At 43.9% G+C, this 17359-nt stretch overlaps 1 protein-coding gene across 1 annotated transcript; it reads left to right on the top strand.

The window, feature by feature from the left end:
* The first annotated feature begins 1856 nt into the window (after positions 1–1856).
* LOC147197841 (uncharacterized) lies at positions 1857–7504 on the top strand. Its single transcript, XM_086124158.1, has 2 exons — positions 1857–5427; positions 7473–7504. The coding sequence occupies exons 1-2, from the start codon at positions 1857–1859 to the stop codon at positions 7502–7504; spliced, it is 3603 nt and encodes a 1200-aa protein (XP_085980284.1).
* Positions 7505–17359: the final 9855 nt, after the last annotated feature.

Raw genomic sequence — 17359 nt, 5'->3', positions numbered from 1 at the left:
TTTAGTGGAATGTAAATCCAAACAACTGTGAATCACATACAGTACTGTACATGCCTTCAAAATACCAAGAGCAAATTGCAACAGATTAATTCCCCAGAAAATAGCTGAGCAACGTATTTGTGTTTGTTGGTTAGCAATTTTTTGTGCCCTTCAGCAGCACACCCGCTTGACACTTTTGTTTGTCTTGTAAAGGCACAGTGACTTAACGTAGTACTTTATTATTATGATTATAATTTGATGAGACCGTTGAATGTCAGAAGGGCAATAACTTCCATCCACCCATTTTCTAGTCCGCTTATCCTCACAAGGGTCGTGAGCGTGCTGGAGCCTATCCCAGCTGTCTTTGGTTCGTAGGCGGGGTACACCCTGAACTGGCTGCCAACTAATCGTAGGGCACACATAGACAAACAACCATCCATGCTCTCACTCACAATTATGGACAATTTAGAGTGTTCCATGAGCCTGTCATGCATGATTTTGGAATGTAGGAGGAAACTGGAATACCCTTAGAAAGCCCATGCACGCATGTGGAGAACATGCAAACTCCACATAGGAAGGCCTGTGCTTTAAGGCCGACGTGCTACCCAGTCGGCCACCGTGCCCCCCCCCCCCTCAATAACTTATATAATTCAAAATACCGCACAGTAATAAAACAGGCCACAACAACCTAATGAGATCCAATAATGCTTTGGACTAATATTGTAATTTTCATCACGCTAAATAGGTAAGCAATATATTAAAAACAACTGTCAGTTAACTACAAGCAAAATACTAAACATTTTATCAAATGCAAAATCTCCCACTCAAATCATTTTTGCAGAGGATGTACCGAACGATATGTCCAGTGAGTAGCAATCCTTCAACTCACTGACATGTTAGTGTTAATCAAATTGAACTGAAATTTATATAATTGCTGCTTACCTTAATATCAATTGGGGGACATGTCTCTCTTGAATTATGCCCAATATTATTAACATTGTAATAGTTGTTGGTCAGTGGGTTGGATGCTCACCAACTATCAATCATGTGACAGCCAGCCTGACCATACTATGATGTAATCCCGATGAGGTCATCGAAGGCTGAATAACTGAAGTCATAAAGGCTTATGTTTAGTCAATGAAGGCACCATGTGTATTCATTGAAGGCTGTGTTTTGGGTTTTAAAAGCTCACACCCAATCATGAAGGCTTATGTTTACAAACCACCATCCACACACAAAATTGTCATCCACACACAAAATTGTCAAGTTTGTCGCCATGAAAGTTCATAAATAATGACCTTAATAAGGCAAAATAATAGATTTTATTTCATATACTTTGAGACAAGGAGATGGACTCAGACAACAACTCAACAGAAACTAATGAAAATTCACGTTCACCTTTCTCTGGGTTGGTAGATGGCCTGAACAATAATGACAGTGAGCAGCAAATAGAAAACAAGTCTTCGGAAGCGAAAGATGACTCATTTTGTAATGATCAGGCACAGGAAGCTGCAAAGTATGGAAGTCGTCCTGAAGCAGGCACTCCCAAATTCGTGGATTCCCATGAGGACATGCATGGTGTAATCAAAAGACGAGGGGCAGGTTATGTAGAGGATGATGGTGTCACATCAGATGAAAAAGTGGACTATGTTGTGCTAGCTTCTCCTCTTGAGGGGCAAATGTGCACCGGTGATCAAGAAGATCAGAGTGTCCAAAGAGAATCAACCCCAAAAAACTCAGAACATCAGAGCAGCTCTACAGCCTCATCCCCTGCCTCAACATGCTTGGATGATGAAGTCCAGGCTGCAATAAAGACAGCCTCCAAAACCATCTACGAGGGCTTTGTTCATTACGTTGATCCTTCACACGATGTTCACATGGCATCAAAATCCTTAAGACCATCACCCCAAGATGAGCAGAACAGAGATGTGTCACCAGCCATCCCTTGTCAGGAATTATATCCTGAGGATAGTAATTTAGAACTACCAGCCGGTGTATCGTCAAACTCATCCCAAGAGGAACACAATGGAGGACAGCCTTCTGTCTCCAATGACCTGACTTTAAAGCCACAAACCCCAGGAAATGGAAGCAACCCTACCTCCGTATGTTCCAGTGACAGCCCGGGTAATATAAAACCACCCTGCAGCCCCATTGTTCAAGAATTTGACCACGATAAGGTTGTCACACCAGAAGAAAAGGTGGCAGAGAAGCAGGTCAGCGAAGCGGCACCACCCTTTAACCTTCTTTATCAGGAGTCAGATCCTATGGAAGTTAATAGTGCTTTAGATGAGCATAAGCCATCAAAAACCTTGAGTCCATCACCACGAGAGGAGCAGCATCGGGAGACAACACCACCCGCAACGTCTGCCTGTCAAGAGTTGGATTTTGTGGAGTTTGATAGTGATGTGAATGAAGAGAAACTATTAAAGTCATTGATTCTGTCACTAAGAGAGGAGCGGCATGGGGATGTCATCACATCTAACTCTACTGGTCATGGGTTTGATTCTCTCGATGTTGACAATAATGTGGATGAAGAAAAACAATCTGAATCCTGGAACATATCACCAACAGAGGAGCAAAATGAGGAGAAAACTCCACCCCAATTTTTTCAGAGTCAACAGTCTAATTCCGCAGCAGTTAATGGTGATGTGGAAGAAGAAAAACGATCAAAATCCTTAAGTCTGTCACCATCAGAGAGGTATGGAGAAGCAACACCACCATCCATCTCCACTGGTCAGGGCTTTGATACTCTGGATGTTGACAGTGATGTGGATGAAATAAAACGATCAAAATCCTTGAGTCTATCACCAAGAGATCAGCAGAATAGGGATGCAACACCACCCTCTATCTCCACTGGTCAGGGGCTTGATACTCTGGATGTTGACAGTGATGTGGAAGAAGAGAAACGATCAAAATCCTTGAGTCTATCACCAAAAGATGAACAGCATAGGGATGCAACACCACCTTCAAGATCTTCTTGCCAGGGATCCGATCCTCTGAATGTTTCCAGTGATGTAGATGAAAAGAGACGATCAAAATCTTTGAGCCTATCACCAAGAGATGAGCAGTATAGGATTGCAACACCACCCTCAAGATCTTCTTGTCAGGGATCTGATCCTCTCAATGGCTACAGTGATGTGGAAGAAGAGAGACAATCAAAATCTTTGAGTCTATCACCAAGAGATGAGCACTATGGAGATGCAACATCTCCCTCAAGATCTTCTTGCCGGGTATCTGATCCTCTGAATGGTTGCAGTGATGTGAATGAAGAGAAACGATCAAAATCCTTGAGTCCATCACCAAGAGATGAGCAGTATAGGGATGCAACACCACCCTCAAGATCTTCTTGTCAGGGATCTGATCCTCTGAATGTTTCCAGTGATGTAGATGAAAAGAAACAATCAAAATCTTTCAGTCTATCACCAAGAGATGAGCAGTATAGGATTGCAACACCGCCCTCAAGATCTTCTTGTCAGGGATCTGATCCTCTGAATGGCTACAGTGATGTGGAAGAAGAGAAACGATCAAAATCCTTGAGTCTATCACCAAAAGATGAACAGCATAGGGATGCAACGCCACCTTCAAGATCTTCTTGCCAGGGATCCGATCCTCTGAATGTTTTCAGTGATGTGGATGAAGAGAGACGATCAAAATCCTTGAGTCTATCACCAAGAGATGAGCAGGATAGGGATGCAACACCACCCTCAAGATCTTGTTGGGGATCTGATCCTCTTAATGTTTCCAGTGATGTAGATGAAAAGAAACGATCAAAATCTTTGAGTCTATCACCAAAAGATGAGCAGTATAGGACTACAACACCACCCTCAAGATCTTCTTGTCAGGGATCTGATCCTTTGAATGGTTACAGTGATGTTGAAGAGGCGAAACGATCAAAATCCTTGAGTTCATCACCAAGAGATGAGCAGTATAGGGATGCAACACCACCTTCAAGATCTTCATGTCATGGATTTGATCCTCTGAATGTGGATGAAGGGAAACGATCAAAATCCTTGAGTCTATCACCAAGAGATGAGCTCTGTAGGGATGCAAAGCCACCCTCAAGATCTTCTAGTCGGGGATCATATCCTTTGAATGGTTACAGTGATGGGGATGAAGAGAAAGCCTCTAAATCCTTGAGTCTGTCATCTAGCCATGAACAATATAGTGATGCAACACCACCCTCTACATTTACTGGTCAGCAGTTGGAACCTTTGGAGGTTGTCAGTGGTGTGGATGAAGAGAAACCATCACAATCCTTTAGTCTATCACCAAGTCTATCTACAGGCCATGGTCATCTGGATGTTGATAGTGACTTAGTTGGAGATAAAATATCAAGGTCACTGAGTCCATCAATATTAAGGGAGCAGAAAGGGGATGGAACTCCACCCCTGACTTCAACTCAGGCGGTAGCTCTTGTGGAGGTTGATAGTGACTTGGAGGAGAAAAAAACATCCAAATCATTGAGCCCTTCACAACTAGAGGATGAGAAAAGGGGTGAAACTCCACCAGAGTTAGATTTTCTGGAGGTTGATGCTGAACAGGAACTTGAGATTATGGTGTCTAAATCCTTGAGCTCATCACCACGAGAGGAGAACAGCAGTGGAAGATCTCCTGAAAGAGATCTGGTTTTCTACAAAGATTCAACACATGAATCCAAAGGACATGGAAGCCACTCTTCAGTATGTTCCAAAGATGCCATCCAGTATGCTGATAAACCAGACTCAAGTTCCCCTTGTCAAGAATTTGTTTCAGTGGGTGATAATGATGATGGGGGTGTCATATTAAGAGAAAGGTTGTCATCAAAATCCTCCACAAGATCATCTCCAAATGGGGAGCAGAACGAAGACTTGTGCACACTCATAGAAGACCACAAGGATTCAACTCCAGAACACTTAAAGCCTAAGAGTGGCTCTCAAGCCTCATCCCCCACTTTAGTATGTTTGGATGTTGACATCCAGGCTGCCCCGACTTACACCTGTGAGGCCTCTGTTCATCAACTGAACATCACATCAAATGAAGACATGGCATCCAAATTGAGCCCATCTCCTTCAAAAGAGCAGTATGCAGGAGTTATACCTGGTCCAACCACCACGTGTCAAGAGTTCCGGATAGAAAACACCATCAAAACCAGTCCACATGATGAGACGCTTTCACTACAAGAACTGTCACAAAACACAAGTTCTGTATCACCCAGTTGCACCCAAGCACTCATCACAAAGGCTACTGATAGATCCACTTATCAAGAGATGCACATGGATGATGATAGTGTTGACAAAAACCAAACGGAAGAGCCATCAAAGCCATTGAAACATTCACTGCCAGAGGTTACAACATCAGTGCCACAAATGCTAGAAAAGTACTTCAGTGATGCAATGAAAGCGTGCTCCAACACCATATTTCAGGCCCTATTGAATCAAGTAGTGGACTACTCGGATGCCATGAAAGAAGGCAGGGCGTCAATACATGGGGAAGACCTTGCACAATCTAAAACTCATGTTATAACTCCAGTAGAGCAAGAAGGGGACTCACCTGCAAAACTTTTAGGACATGATAGTTGCCACCAACCAACCACCACAGACATTCTTGGTGAGTACTTCTCTCTGCTGTGCTACAAACATGCTCCACCACTATATTTGAAGCTTTGATTAGTCATGTTAGCTAATAATACCAGAAGAGAATATGAGGCATCAAATTTCACAAATGTGCAAGGAGAGCAGAGTGTGAAAATGTCATCTGTTGCAGAAGAACCTTCTGAAAACTCCATGGCAGCTCCACATAGTGCAGAGAACCAGGCCGACTTTACGGACATCTTATCAAGACGCCAGATGTGCAAAGTTCACCCAATTGCAACAGAATCACAGGATGATAGTGAACATCCTTGTCCACACCATCTTTTTGAGGTTCCTGAGGATGAAAAGACAATCGAGGCCACAAAAGTGCAGTCAACTACCAAAGAAAACAACACAACCTCATCCGCAAAACCTTTAACTGCTGAAAGCAACAAGAATACAAAGCACAAACTGTTGGCTTCAAAAAGGACCCGAAAATTAAAAAAAGATGTGGTTCATAGTTCAGCTCTTGGACTGCCACAACTTCCAGTCCCAGAAACGCGTTTACTGGACAGAAGATGTTTTAAAAAGGTGAGAAACCTCTTTGCCAGGATGAAGAGGCGCAAAGTTTGTCCAGAGAAGAGCACAATTTTTAAAGAAAAGACGAACGCTCCGCCAAAAGTGCAGGAAAAAAAGACTAAAATCTCTTTTTTCAGGAGACTTTGGAAAAAGATTTGGCGGCGGTAAAAAAAACAAAAAACAAAAAAACAAAGTGGCACTTTTATTGTCAAGTTCTTTTAATTCATCGACGTCACACTTATGATGTTATGATGGTCAGGGCCATGAGCATTGACAACAAGACTTGTATTGATGAGTTTAGATTTTCGGTGAGGAAGTCTAGGAAAAGTAACTTCTTTGCTGGAATATGAATTTGGAGAATAGCAAGCAAGTCAATTCAGAGTCAATAGTTGCTCTGTAGCACTCAAGCAAAAAGAACATGAGAGGCTTTGTTTTCCTCAGATGTGAAGAAAACATTTTCATGCTATTCATTTTCTCAATTAGAGATTCTGGCACAAGCAGACAAAAAGGAAGATAAAACTTTCCCCTATCTGCATACCCATTGCTTTTTCCATTTGTGTAAAACATTCTTTTGTTGCGGCTACTTGTTTTTGGAGTTATTCGTTTTCTAGCTGGTGCTACCTGATACTTGTCGTGTTGAATGAGGCACACGTGAGTTCAACTGTTGAGTTAACGTGGATAACTTTTATTATGCTTCCGCGATGCGTGTCTCTAGCTCTTTCATCCCTACTCTCATCTCCCACTCCCAACGCACACCCGTGACATAATCGCACAGCGACTAGTTTTTGTCGTACACGATTACACCACATCTCCCCTCTCTAAAATCATTGGATCGACGACCAATGATTCAACAGACCTTGAGGATTATTATGCCTCATGGTTGTAAGGTATGCTGCCTAAGACTGTGCCAAAGAATCACGTACGCATAAAGAAGGATACTGTTAGTTTGAACAATCCACTCCAAAACCAATAACTTGAACATCCATCTTAACTAATCCTCTTCTACGCTCTGTAACTGGCTAAACATTGTACAGTGAAACAGAACAACATGTACAATCATATCTCAACATTCCATCATTTTTTTAAACTTATGATTGTCTCTGAAACGTCAGAGGAAGAACGAAGAAGGGGAAAAAACAATTGTAAGTCCAACCTGGTTTGTTTCACCACGACTCTCCCAAACCCGGTTCTAGTAGTAGGAGTAGATGGCGGGTCTGGAAGACTCTGCTGTGGTGGTTCTGATGGTTTTTCTGGAAAGCCTCCTGAGAGTTCCGCTGCACCACGGCGACCCTGCTCAGGCGATGACCTCATTGGGATTAGATGACGACAGTTTCATCTGATGGTCCCATGGGGTCCCTCCACCAGATATGATCGTGGAGAGGCATGTCTTTCAATGAAGGCTCCTGCTCCTTGGTCCTTAATCCACACATCCTGTCCTAGGTTGAGTGATGAGGTTCTGTGCACAATGTTGCGTGTTGTAGCGTGTATCTTTTGTTGTCTTCCCCCGTTCTCTGTATAACAGCTAAAGAAGGGAAAAAACAATTGTAAGTCCAACCTGGTTTGTTTCACCACGACTCTCCCAAACCCAGTTCTAGTAGGAGTAGATGGTGGGTCTGGAAGACTCTGCTGTGGTGGTTCTGATGGTTTTTCTGGAAAGCCTCCTGAGAACTCCGCTGCACCACGGCGACCCTGTGAAAATAACTCTAAAATGTATAGGAAGCCAATGAAGGGATGCCAGAGTAGGAGTTATGTGCTCCCTCTTATACATATGCATAGATTGATTTAAAATGACGGATTACCTCATTCGACTTCGTGGAGGCCAATGGAGCTATCTCCACGTGCCACAACCAGCAAGTAGGTCTTGCTTCCAAGCATGAACAAATCCTAACTCCTCCCATGGTCGGCCTCGGTACGGCTATGGAATCGCCTCGCCCGCTGTCTACACTTTACCACGCCTTGGTGACCTTCGTGCAGTTTGGCGAGAATGTCAATTCTCATGGTTGAAGGTATGATGAGTCTCTGTCCCTTCAGGAGGATTCTTTTGAAAGGACTGCAAGGAACACCTGCTCTGCTCTGTACAGCCATAGTGCCGTTGGCTGTGTTCAGGCCAGCCTTCTGTGCACAGCTGCATCACATGTGCACACACACTGTCCCTCTGCAGCTGCTCTCTCAGCTTTTCTCTGTATTTGGTGGTCGCCGGTAGGTTCTCCATTACCACGTCTTCGTATCTTCGTATCTTCAAACAATTCTTTGTCAGCTGGTGTCTCCTCCCTCTCCATGGGAGCTCGAGACAGTGTGTCGGCCGTCCACAGGCATTTTCCTGGGACGTGAGAGATGGAGGAAGAAGCGCATGAGTCGAATTCTGAAGCATTGGAGCCGTGGAGGAAAAGCATCCAGGGCTTGGTACCCCAGAAGACTCAGGAGAGGCTTGTGGTCCATCTGCATCAGGAAATGGTTCCCAATGAGAAAGTTGTGGAACCTCTCATAGGCCCAGGTCAGCCCCAGAGCCTCCTTCTCCACTTGTGCATATATCTGTTCCATAGATCTGAGAGACTGTGACACACAGGATATTGGCCACAATTCTTCCTCCCACGTCTGGAGAAGAACTCCTCCCAAGCTGTACTACGACGCGTCTCCCGAGACTTTGCTCTCCCTATTGGGATTGTACATAGCTAGCACTGGTGTGGACATCAGTGCATCCTTTAAATCTTGAAAGGCTTGCGCATTGTCGACACCCCATACCCAACAGTTCTTTTTGGACAGGAGGTCACAGAGAGGCTTATTTCTCTCTGCCAACCGAGGCACAAACCTCTCCAGTTGGTTCAGCATTCCGAGAAAACTTCTCAACTCTGTTGCATTCATTGGCTCCGGCATCATCATGACTGCCTCAGTCTTGCCTGGGTCTGTCCTGATCCCACTGTCGGAGATCACATGGCCTAGAAATGTCTCCTCTGACTTCGACAGTTCACACTTTTTGACGTTGAGACTAATTCCTGCCTCCTGGATCTTCTCCAAATTAGCATGCAGGCAGGCATCATGCTGCTCCTGTGTTCGGCCCCATATTAGCACATTGTCCATGTGGCAAACAACACCATCCAGAACTTCTGTAACCTCTGTTACCATTCAATTCTGGAAGTGTTCAGGGGCGGAGGCTATTCCAAAAGGTAGCCACTTGAAGTAATAGTGCCCGAAGGTGTAAGAGGTGTTTGCCAAAACCCCATTTTTGCATCCAGCTTACTAAAAATTCTGGCTTCAGCCAACTTGCCCAGTGTTTCCTCCACTGACGGCGGGATATACTTTTCCCTACACACTGACTCATTGAGTTTGGTGAGATCGAAACAGATGCGTACAGCACCTGATTTTTTTGGGCACCACCACGATGTCAGCGCACCAGTCTTTTGGCTCCTCGATTCTGCTTATCACCCGAAGTTGTTCCATGCGGGATAGCTCTTGCTTGACTTTGTCCAGTAATGGCAATGGAATCCCCCTTGGTGTTTTAAATGAGAAAGGTTCAGCCCCTAGTTTCAGCTTGATGTTATACGGCTGCCGCGTCTCTCCTAGCCCAGTGCATATTTTTGGATAGTTCTTCTTTAATGTCTCCATAGTGACACTGCCTCGGCATGCAACGGCGCCCATATCTATTTTGAACATCACATTGCACTGATTGTCAGTTTTGACCATCCACGGAGTCACGGTCTGTCGTAACACTGTCGAGGAGGACCTCCTCCTCGTTCTTGTCTTCTTCGTCACCTGTAACTAAATGCGCAGATTTGAACTTGCACACACACTTAAAACGTCCCTTCCTCCTGAAAGTATGACATTTTGCCTCATGAGCGGGACAATCACATTTTGGATGGGATGGGGAGCTGCCACATCTCTGACACACTGACTGTGCACCCCTTTCCTTGCTGTAGTGCAGGGGTGGGCAAACTTTTTGGCTCGGGGGCCACATTGATTTCTAAAATTTGACAGGTGGGCCGGGTCAGCACAAGATACGGTACATATAAAAAAAACTGCATATGTTGACAGTCCATACCAAACATCAACAGAACAAAAGCATTAAAGTATGAACATCCTTTTTTTAAATGACAACAGTGAAACAACTATAGTATATGTCCTGTATGAACGTCCAAGTATGTTAACAACATACATGTGTGACAACACAAGCAACAAAGTGAAACAATATATTGCCCAAAAACTTATAACATAAAAACTGCAGCATACAGTACAGGTATATAAAAAAAACAAAAACAAAGTATAAAAAAGTTAGGACTATTTGCGACAAAATGAGACGAGTAAGAGGCCTGGTGGGTTTTCTTTCCACTCACCCATTGTCTCTAACTTTACCTCCCCTCGATCACCACACATAACAGCATTGCTCAACTGATGTCGTGCAACGAACTTTTGAAGCCAGCCAAGGGACGCTTCGAAGTCTTCGATGCTTATAGTTAGCACTATGGAACTCGCCTCCTCTCTTATTAGCGGTCCAGTTTGCGGAAAGTTTTTAACATGATAACAGTCAAACCATTCCAGGAAACGTTCATTTACTGAATCCAAGATGGCGCTGCTCTGCAGGCGACATGGAGGAGGCCCCCTGCTGCTGCACTCTGGTTGTTTGTGGTGCGTTATGTTGTTTGGCGTTGCTCTGCACACTAGGCACAGCATTTACTTTGTCTGTGCTTGGGTTTATGCGTCAATCTGAGTGTTGGTGCATCAAACTGGAGAAGAATGAAGCCACTGTTTTTTGTATGGCTGACGGTATCTGGGCTGCCAGCACGGTGTTTGCCGGCGTGCTCTCCAGCTCAGGACAACTCAGACACAGCAGGATCGAGCTCTGAAACCTGCGGGTGTATGGACTTCTGCCGTCACCTAGCGTGCTGGAAGACATTCCCGTGAAATTATAACGGCGACCCACGCCAACGCAAGCCGTCCCAAGAGGATCAGGAAGCGGGGCAGGAGAGGAGGTGTTCGGCAGCAGGTGCGGAGAGCTGTCAAACTTCCACTCCCGCCCATCCTGCTCTGCAATCCGTGATTGCTCAAGAACAAACTGGACGAGCTGCGCACCCAGGCAGGAGCAAGCTTCGAATATCCTGAGTCTGGCTTGCTGGTGTTTACCGAGACCTGGTTTCACGCGGATGTCCCGGACAATCTCATTAAAATGGACGGGTTCACTCACATACCTTGGATCGAGATGACTCTTCCGGGAAAACAAGAGGGGTCTCTGCGTATACCTTTGCGACAGCTGGTGTCGGAATTTTGCCACAAAAGACATTCTGCAACCCCAATCTGGAGCTGCTGTGCATATCCCTGCAACCATACGACCTCCCGAGGGAGTTCACCAACATATTTGTGTGTGTCATGTATGTGCCACCAAACGGGAATGCCGCGAAAGCAGCGAGACAGATCACGGACTGTATTCACCAGCATTTAAGAGACAAACCAGACACCCTCATGTTAATCCTAGGGGACGTAAATCACTGTAATCTGAAGAGACAAGCCGGACACCCTCATGTTAATCCTAGGGGACGTAAATCACTGTAATCTGGACAAATCACTGCCTGGCTTTCATCAGTATGTTAAAATGTGGCACGAGAAATCATTTTAATTATTATTAAGGAAGCCTATACTGCTAGAGCCCTGCCTCCCCTTGGAAGCTCAGACCATAAGGCTATATACCAACGGGCCGGATCCGGACCGCGGGCCTTAGTTTGCTCACCTCTGCTGCAGTGAGTACTGTGGGACTTGTTTATTTGGCTATTAGCAGTGGTTAAGTTGCTCTTGAACACTGTCAACAGATTCAGCATCCTTGCCTCTGAATTGGTGTCCCAATGCAGGTAAGACAGCTGTCTCGTCACCTCCTCGCTTTGCCGTGCTATTCTTATGGCTTTTTCAAGGATCAGATCTGTATCCAACTGCAAGCGTAGAGACTTTTATCTTGTTTGCAGTCTGATGACAATTCTGTCTCTGATTAGTTCATTGTGTCGCGCCCCATAGCGACAATGCTCTGCCAGCACATACAGTGCAGTGATAAACTAATCCACACTCTCCCCTCCCTACCGATATACATATTGTATATAATACGCTTGAAGATTATGTTTTTCTTGACAAGGAAGACGTTTTGGAGTCCCTGTCACACCTCTTGGTACGTGTGCTGTTGAACCTCTGTCAGATTCAACTCACTCAGGATATCATCAGCCTCGTCACCCATGCAGTAAATCAGTGTGTGTCACAATTTTATATTTTCTAAATATATAATTTTACTTTCATATGGAAGGTATTCACAAAAGTAATGTTGTAAATAGTAGAGACTACTCGCTCCAACACAATTTGTAAAAACATGAATATTTACATTAAGAATTGAAACCAGTCCAGTTACATTATACATACATACATCATTTTGAGAGGCTACTGTCGCAATGTGACAAGATCTCACGGGACTCAAGAAGTACATGAATTTATGTGAACAAGATCGATTAAAAGGATCGATTTACGGTTTTGTGTGGCGGGCATTGTTGAGGTGTTAATTTGAAGTATTTACTCGGACGCTCCAGCATGAAATGATCAGGCCACCAAGACAAGTTACGTACATGTTGGTTGCAATTGGTCTAAATGCAGTGTCCTTATCTCCTGACGTGGCAATGTCATGCAGCCAGGAACGTTTGAAATTTCCCCGGCTCATAAAAACATAGTCAAAGCGCCACAAACATGCCTTATTAAAACAGCTGTAGCCAGTCAACATTATTTACACTGAAAACAATTTCATTGTGTGGAGACACACGCTTGAAAAGAAGCTCTGTGAAACCAATTTTCGATTGGTCAGACTGTTCCCTTGTGAATGTGATTTCATAGGCGGGATGCAAGACTGATATTTCAAGCATCTTACAAATACCATCCCCCTTTTTTCCACCAACAAACCCCAGACCCTCTTATGACTATACTGTATATGTACAATGGATGACATTTGGTACAGAGACAGTGCATATTGCAACAAACATCGTTTTTTGGAGGAACAAAATGATACCTTTGTCAGATCATGACAAAGGTATCATTTTGTTGCCTTTTTGGTTGTCTTTGCATCGTGTTTTGATCTGATTTGGTTTTGTTTCCTATTATCTGGGTTTTGTTTCCCAGTGTCCAGAGTGGTTCAAATTACTTGGGGGGGAAAAAAAAGCTTTTTCCAAAAACTAATTCAATAAGCTCCTGAATTTCTCCTTAATACATGTAATTAGTTATCTGTGGAAGTAATTAGCACATGATTTTTTTGGGAGTGGGCGGGAAACATTCAATTTCCTTCGGCTCAGGCCGGTTCTTGTGTCCACCGAATAAGCTGGAAACACGCCCCACTCTATTCTTACCTGTCACTCACATACGTTGCACATATGTTTTTACATTATGCGCTCAAAAGTTTGCCGTGACAAACAGTATGTCTATAGCAGTGGTTCTTAACCTGGGTTTGATCGAACCCTAGGGGTTCGGTGAATCAAGGAGTGTTCACACGGCAACGTTTGCTCCGGCGCTGCGCCAGTGGAGCGGTCACACATGCAAATTTGCTCCGGGGTAGCCCCGGAAAACAGCTTACACCGGAGCAAATTTGATCCACCTCAGGGAGATAGTTTAAAAATTTGCTCCCAAGCAAATGCTCGAGAAGAGTTGATTACGTACGCCGAGAATGTGTTGCTTTTGTGCTCTGTCGGACTTCCGTCATGTGTTTGTTGAATAATGACACAAGACATGGCTGGTAACAGTAGCAAGCACCTCTTGGGTTATACCATCTCAACTAGAACGGGGGGGGATAGTCCCCAAACGTCATCTTTCCTTTTGTAGGAGACTGGACTGTCTCAGAGTTGTTTGTGTAGTTTGTTCCTTTGTTGTGTGTTCACAACTCCCCGCCCCCCATAGAATTTATTTAGTGATTTCCTCTCTTGATTTTCTGTTTGGCGCATTACATGTTTGCTTTTCTGAGTGTCATTGAAGTCATCGTTGATTTACGTTTTCAGGGGCGGTCACTCTCGAGCTGAAGGCACGGAGACCGAGAAGGAGAAGGACGTGCCTGTACAGTCGTTGCTTGAGTTGTGTAAAAGTTTTTAATAGAACCAACACGACAGCTCATTTGTTTTCTGTCGTTTTGCTCCGCTGCAGAAACTGCCGTGTGACCGCAAGTGGAGCTGCACCGACGCTGCGCCGGTGCTGACATGCTCAGCGGCTTTGTACGTGTGACCGCTCCACAAAATTTGCTCTGGAGTTAAATATATCGCAACAAAATACATCGATGTAGCGCCGGAGCAAATGTGTGCTGTGTGAACACCCCTTCAGTCTCAGGGATTCGATGGAGCCTCTGCCATGGAGGTTAAGACACACTCGACTCAAGATGTCAATTAGTTATGCCACGCCAGCTTGGCCATTGCTGGCTACAGCTACTACTGCGGGAAATTTAGTTTGCCCAGTAGTCAACGTGTGACTGTCGTGATAGTACGTCATCATTTTTTTTAAAACTATACTTATGCCATGTAATTTCATTTACTTTTTTCTGTTTAAATAAGCCTGTTTTTTAATGTCTTGAATTTTAAATTTAAAAAATCACATTTTTATTTTTCATTAATGAAGGGTTCGGTGAATGTGCATATGAACTGGTTAGGTTCGGTACTTCTAACAAAGTTAAGAACCACTGGTCTATAGTGTGAGCCACAGTTTCAATGTGTGCTGCTGTGTTCACAGTTAACTTTCCTTGAAGGCTCTCAGTTGTATGGAACCACACGCAGCACATAGAGCAAGGCCCCGCTGCAAGGTCCACAAGCCAGGTAGGGGCTCGTGGATACCTATACAGTTCACACAACAGAGGCACAGTAGCCCAAACAACACAAAACATTTCAGGGAAGAGACATTTTTTGTGTAACATGTTTGGAAAAAAGGTGCTATATTTTTACAGATAAGAGTTCAATCTCTTGTCACTAGGGCTGTACCCTAAAGGGTACACATATTGTACCCATTAAGCAGGGGACATATTGGGACCCTTACAATTTGTACTATTTGTAGGCATCGATGTAGTTTGGGGTAGATAGAGGCTAATCCACTTTGGTACTGGCCAAGGCTAACAAGGCAATCCTCTGAAAAATGACGATCACAGACAAACAGCTGCTGGTGGTCTGTCACCAAGGAGGCTGGCGTCTCTTTCTGGATTAGTTTATGGGGCGTCCTGCCTGTAGGATGACTTTGAAAAAGTTTGAAACAACGGACTTCCACTCGGAGCGTGCAATCATCAGGTACGCATAACTAATGCATTCTTTTTACAAAGCAGTTATTGAGGTAGTAACTCGTTTACTTTTTGGAAGCGGAATTTGTCATGATAAAAAAATTGCTTTTTTTAAGTTACATGCCACACACTGTTACATGCCAATATTATCGAGGTAACCAACCACCACTGCTTGACTTCCAAGACCATGCAGTCACATTAGAACAAAACCACATGTGCCTGTATAACAGGGCCAGTGAAAAACTGACTGTACTGTATTATAATTATACAAAATCTGTACAATGATAAATACCTGAAGTGTTCTTTTACTATATCCTCCATGATCAAAGGGTGGAACAAAATGTTTATGTGTACCCCTACTTCAATGTGCTTCCCTTCTTCTCTTGCTCTCCACGGGGAGGGGCACTCTGTATCACTCTAATTGACAGAAGGGCATTGTTTTCTCCTTTTTTTTCTCCTTTTTTGTGATGGAGATGATTAAACACAGCCGACACAAGAGGTCCTGCTGTGAGTCGTCAATATTCTTAAACACAATGCAGTCCAACACTACTGGTTATGCTTGTGCTGCAGAGTCTTCAGACACGCCCGCTACGCTCAACTCCGGTCTTCTGAAACAACTCCAACACACGCCCAGCTATCCTGGTCACCTGGGTTGGGCGCCTGGTGATGTGCCATCTCAGCAGCCTGAGTTTGTGTATGTGTGTGCATGGTTTAAAGTTTAAGGTCTTTTCATGTGTGGTGCGCTGAAGTCACACAAAAGGTGTTTCCTATCTTCAACTGCTCTACTTAAGCCAGCCTCAGACTTCACCACGCCACCTGACTGTCATTTCTCAATGACGAGTTTGTATCCTACCTCACTTTGTCTGACAGGTACTGTTTTAGATACTACTTGATTCAACAAATCTGGCCTGGGTTTTAGAAGTGAAACTGAATTCAGATTTCCAAAGACTGTGGTTAATCACAGTTGATACTTTTCACATAGAACCGAATAATTTTTAGAGTCCAAAAATGCAGGCTCAGACAAGGATCAAGATCAACTAAAGGAAGAATGAAAAACACTGACAAAAGGTCTATGACAAAACAAGAGCGACTATGAAAGGTATCAAAAGGTCTAGAATACAACACTTGAAGCACAACAGTGAGCAAGATCAATAATCCGATAAAATGACCAGGCAGCTAGGTAGTCCTTAAACATACAGCAAAGCTTGATGGGGAAATGCGGCACAGGTGCGCCTGCCAGAGGGAAACGCCCTTCACTCCAGCTGGAGCTGAAACAGAATCAAGACAGAATATGACGGGCCAGATAGCTTTGTTTTTCTTTCCCCGAATAAATAAAATGATCATTTGGAAATTGCATTTTGTTGCTTTGTTTAAATATCCTTAAGATACAGTATTAAAATTAGCTTAATGATCGAAAACATAAAAGGGTAATAATCATGCAAAAAATAAATACATTGAAAGCAGGAAGGCTGCAATTTTTTTACTGCACTGTGGCTACGATCAACACCATACCATAGATACCATAGAAAACATTGATCAGAAGCATAGATACAATAGAATAAACACTATCCGGTTATTAATTTGTGTACCAAGTATCATAAAGCTCAAGTGTGAGCTGAAGCCTATCTCATCTAATGTTGAGCAAGAGATGAGGTATTCCATGGATTTTTCCACAGCCAATCGCAGGGCACAAATAAACAAACAACCATTCATGCTCACATTCACACTATTGGACAATATAGATTATTTAGTGAGCCTAAAATATTCACTACTCACAAAAAGTTTGGGAGGTGACCTGGAGAAAGTGCAGACCATTCCATTTGAGGCACACCAGTCGTTCCCTGATGAGGTGACCTCGATGAGCTGGAGCATTGTCGTCCATGAAGGTGAAATTAGGCTCGTGTTGTTCATGAAGAGGCACAGTCACTGGATTAATGATGTTATTAAGGTAGTATGGGCAGTTCTGTCATGACTGGACACACCTGTCCACACTGAGCCTGGG

This window comes from Hippocampus guttulatus, chromosome 11 (genome assembly GCF_054856545.1).
Source record: "Hippocampus guttulatus isolate MCC_2025c chromosome 11, RoL_Hgut_1.0, whole genome shotgun sequence".
NCBI lineage: Eukaryota > Metazoa > Chordata > Actinopteri > Syngnathiformes > Syngnathidae > Hippocampus > Hippocampus guttulatus.
Note: the sequence above shows the minus strand (reverse complement) of the source record. Positions and strands in the feature narration are given on the sequence as shown.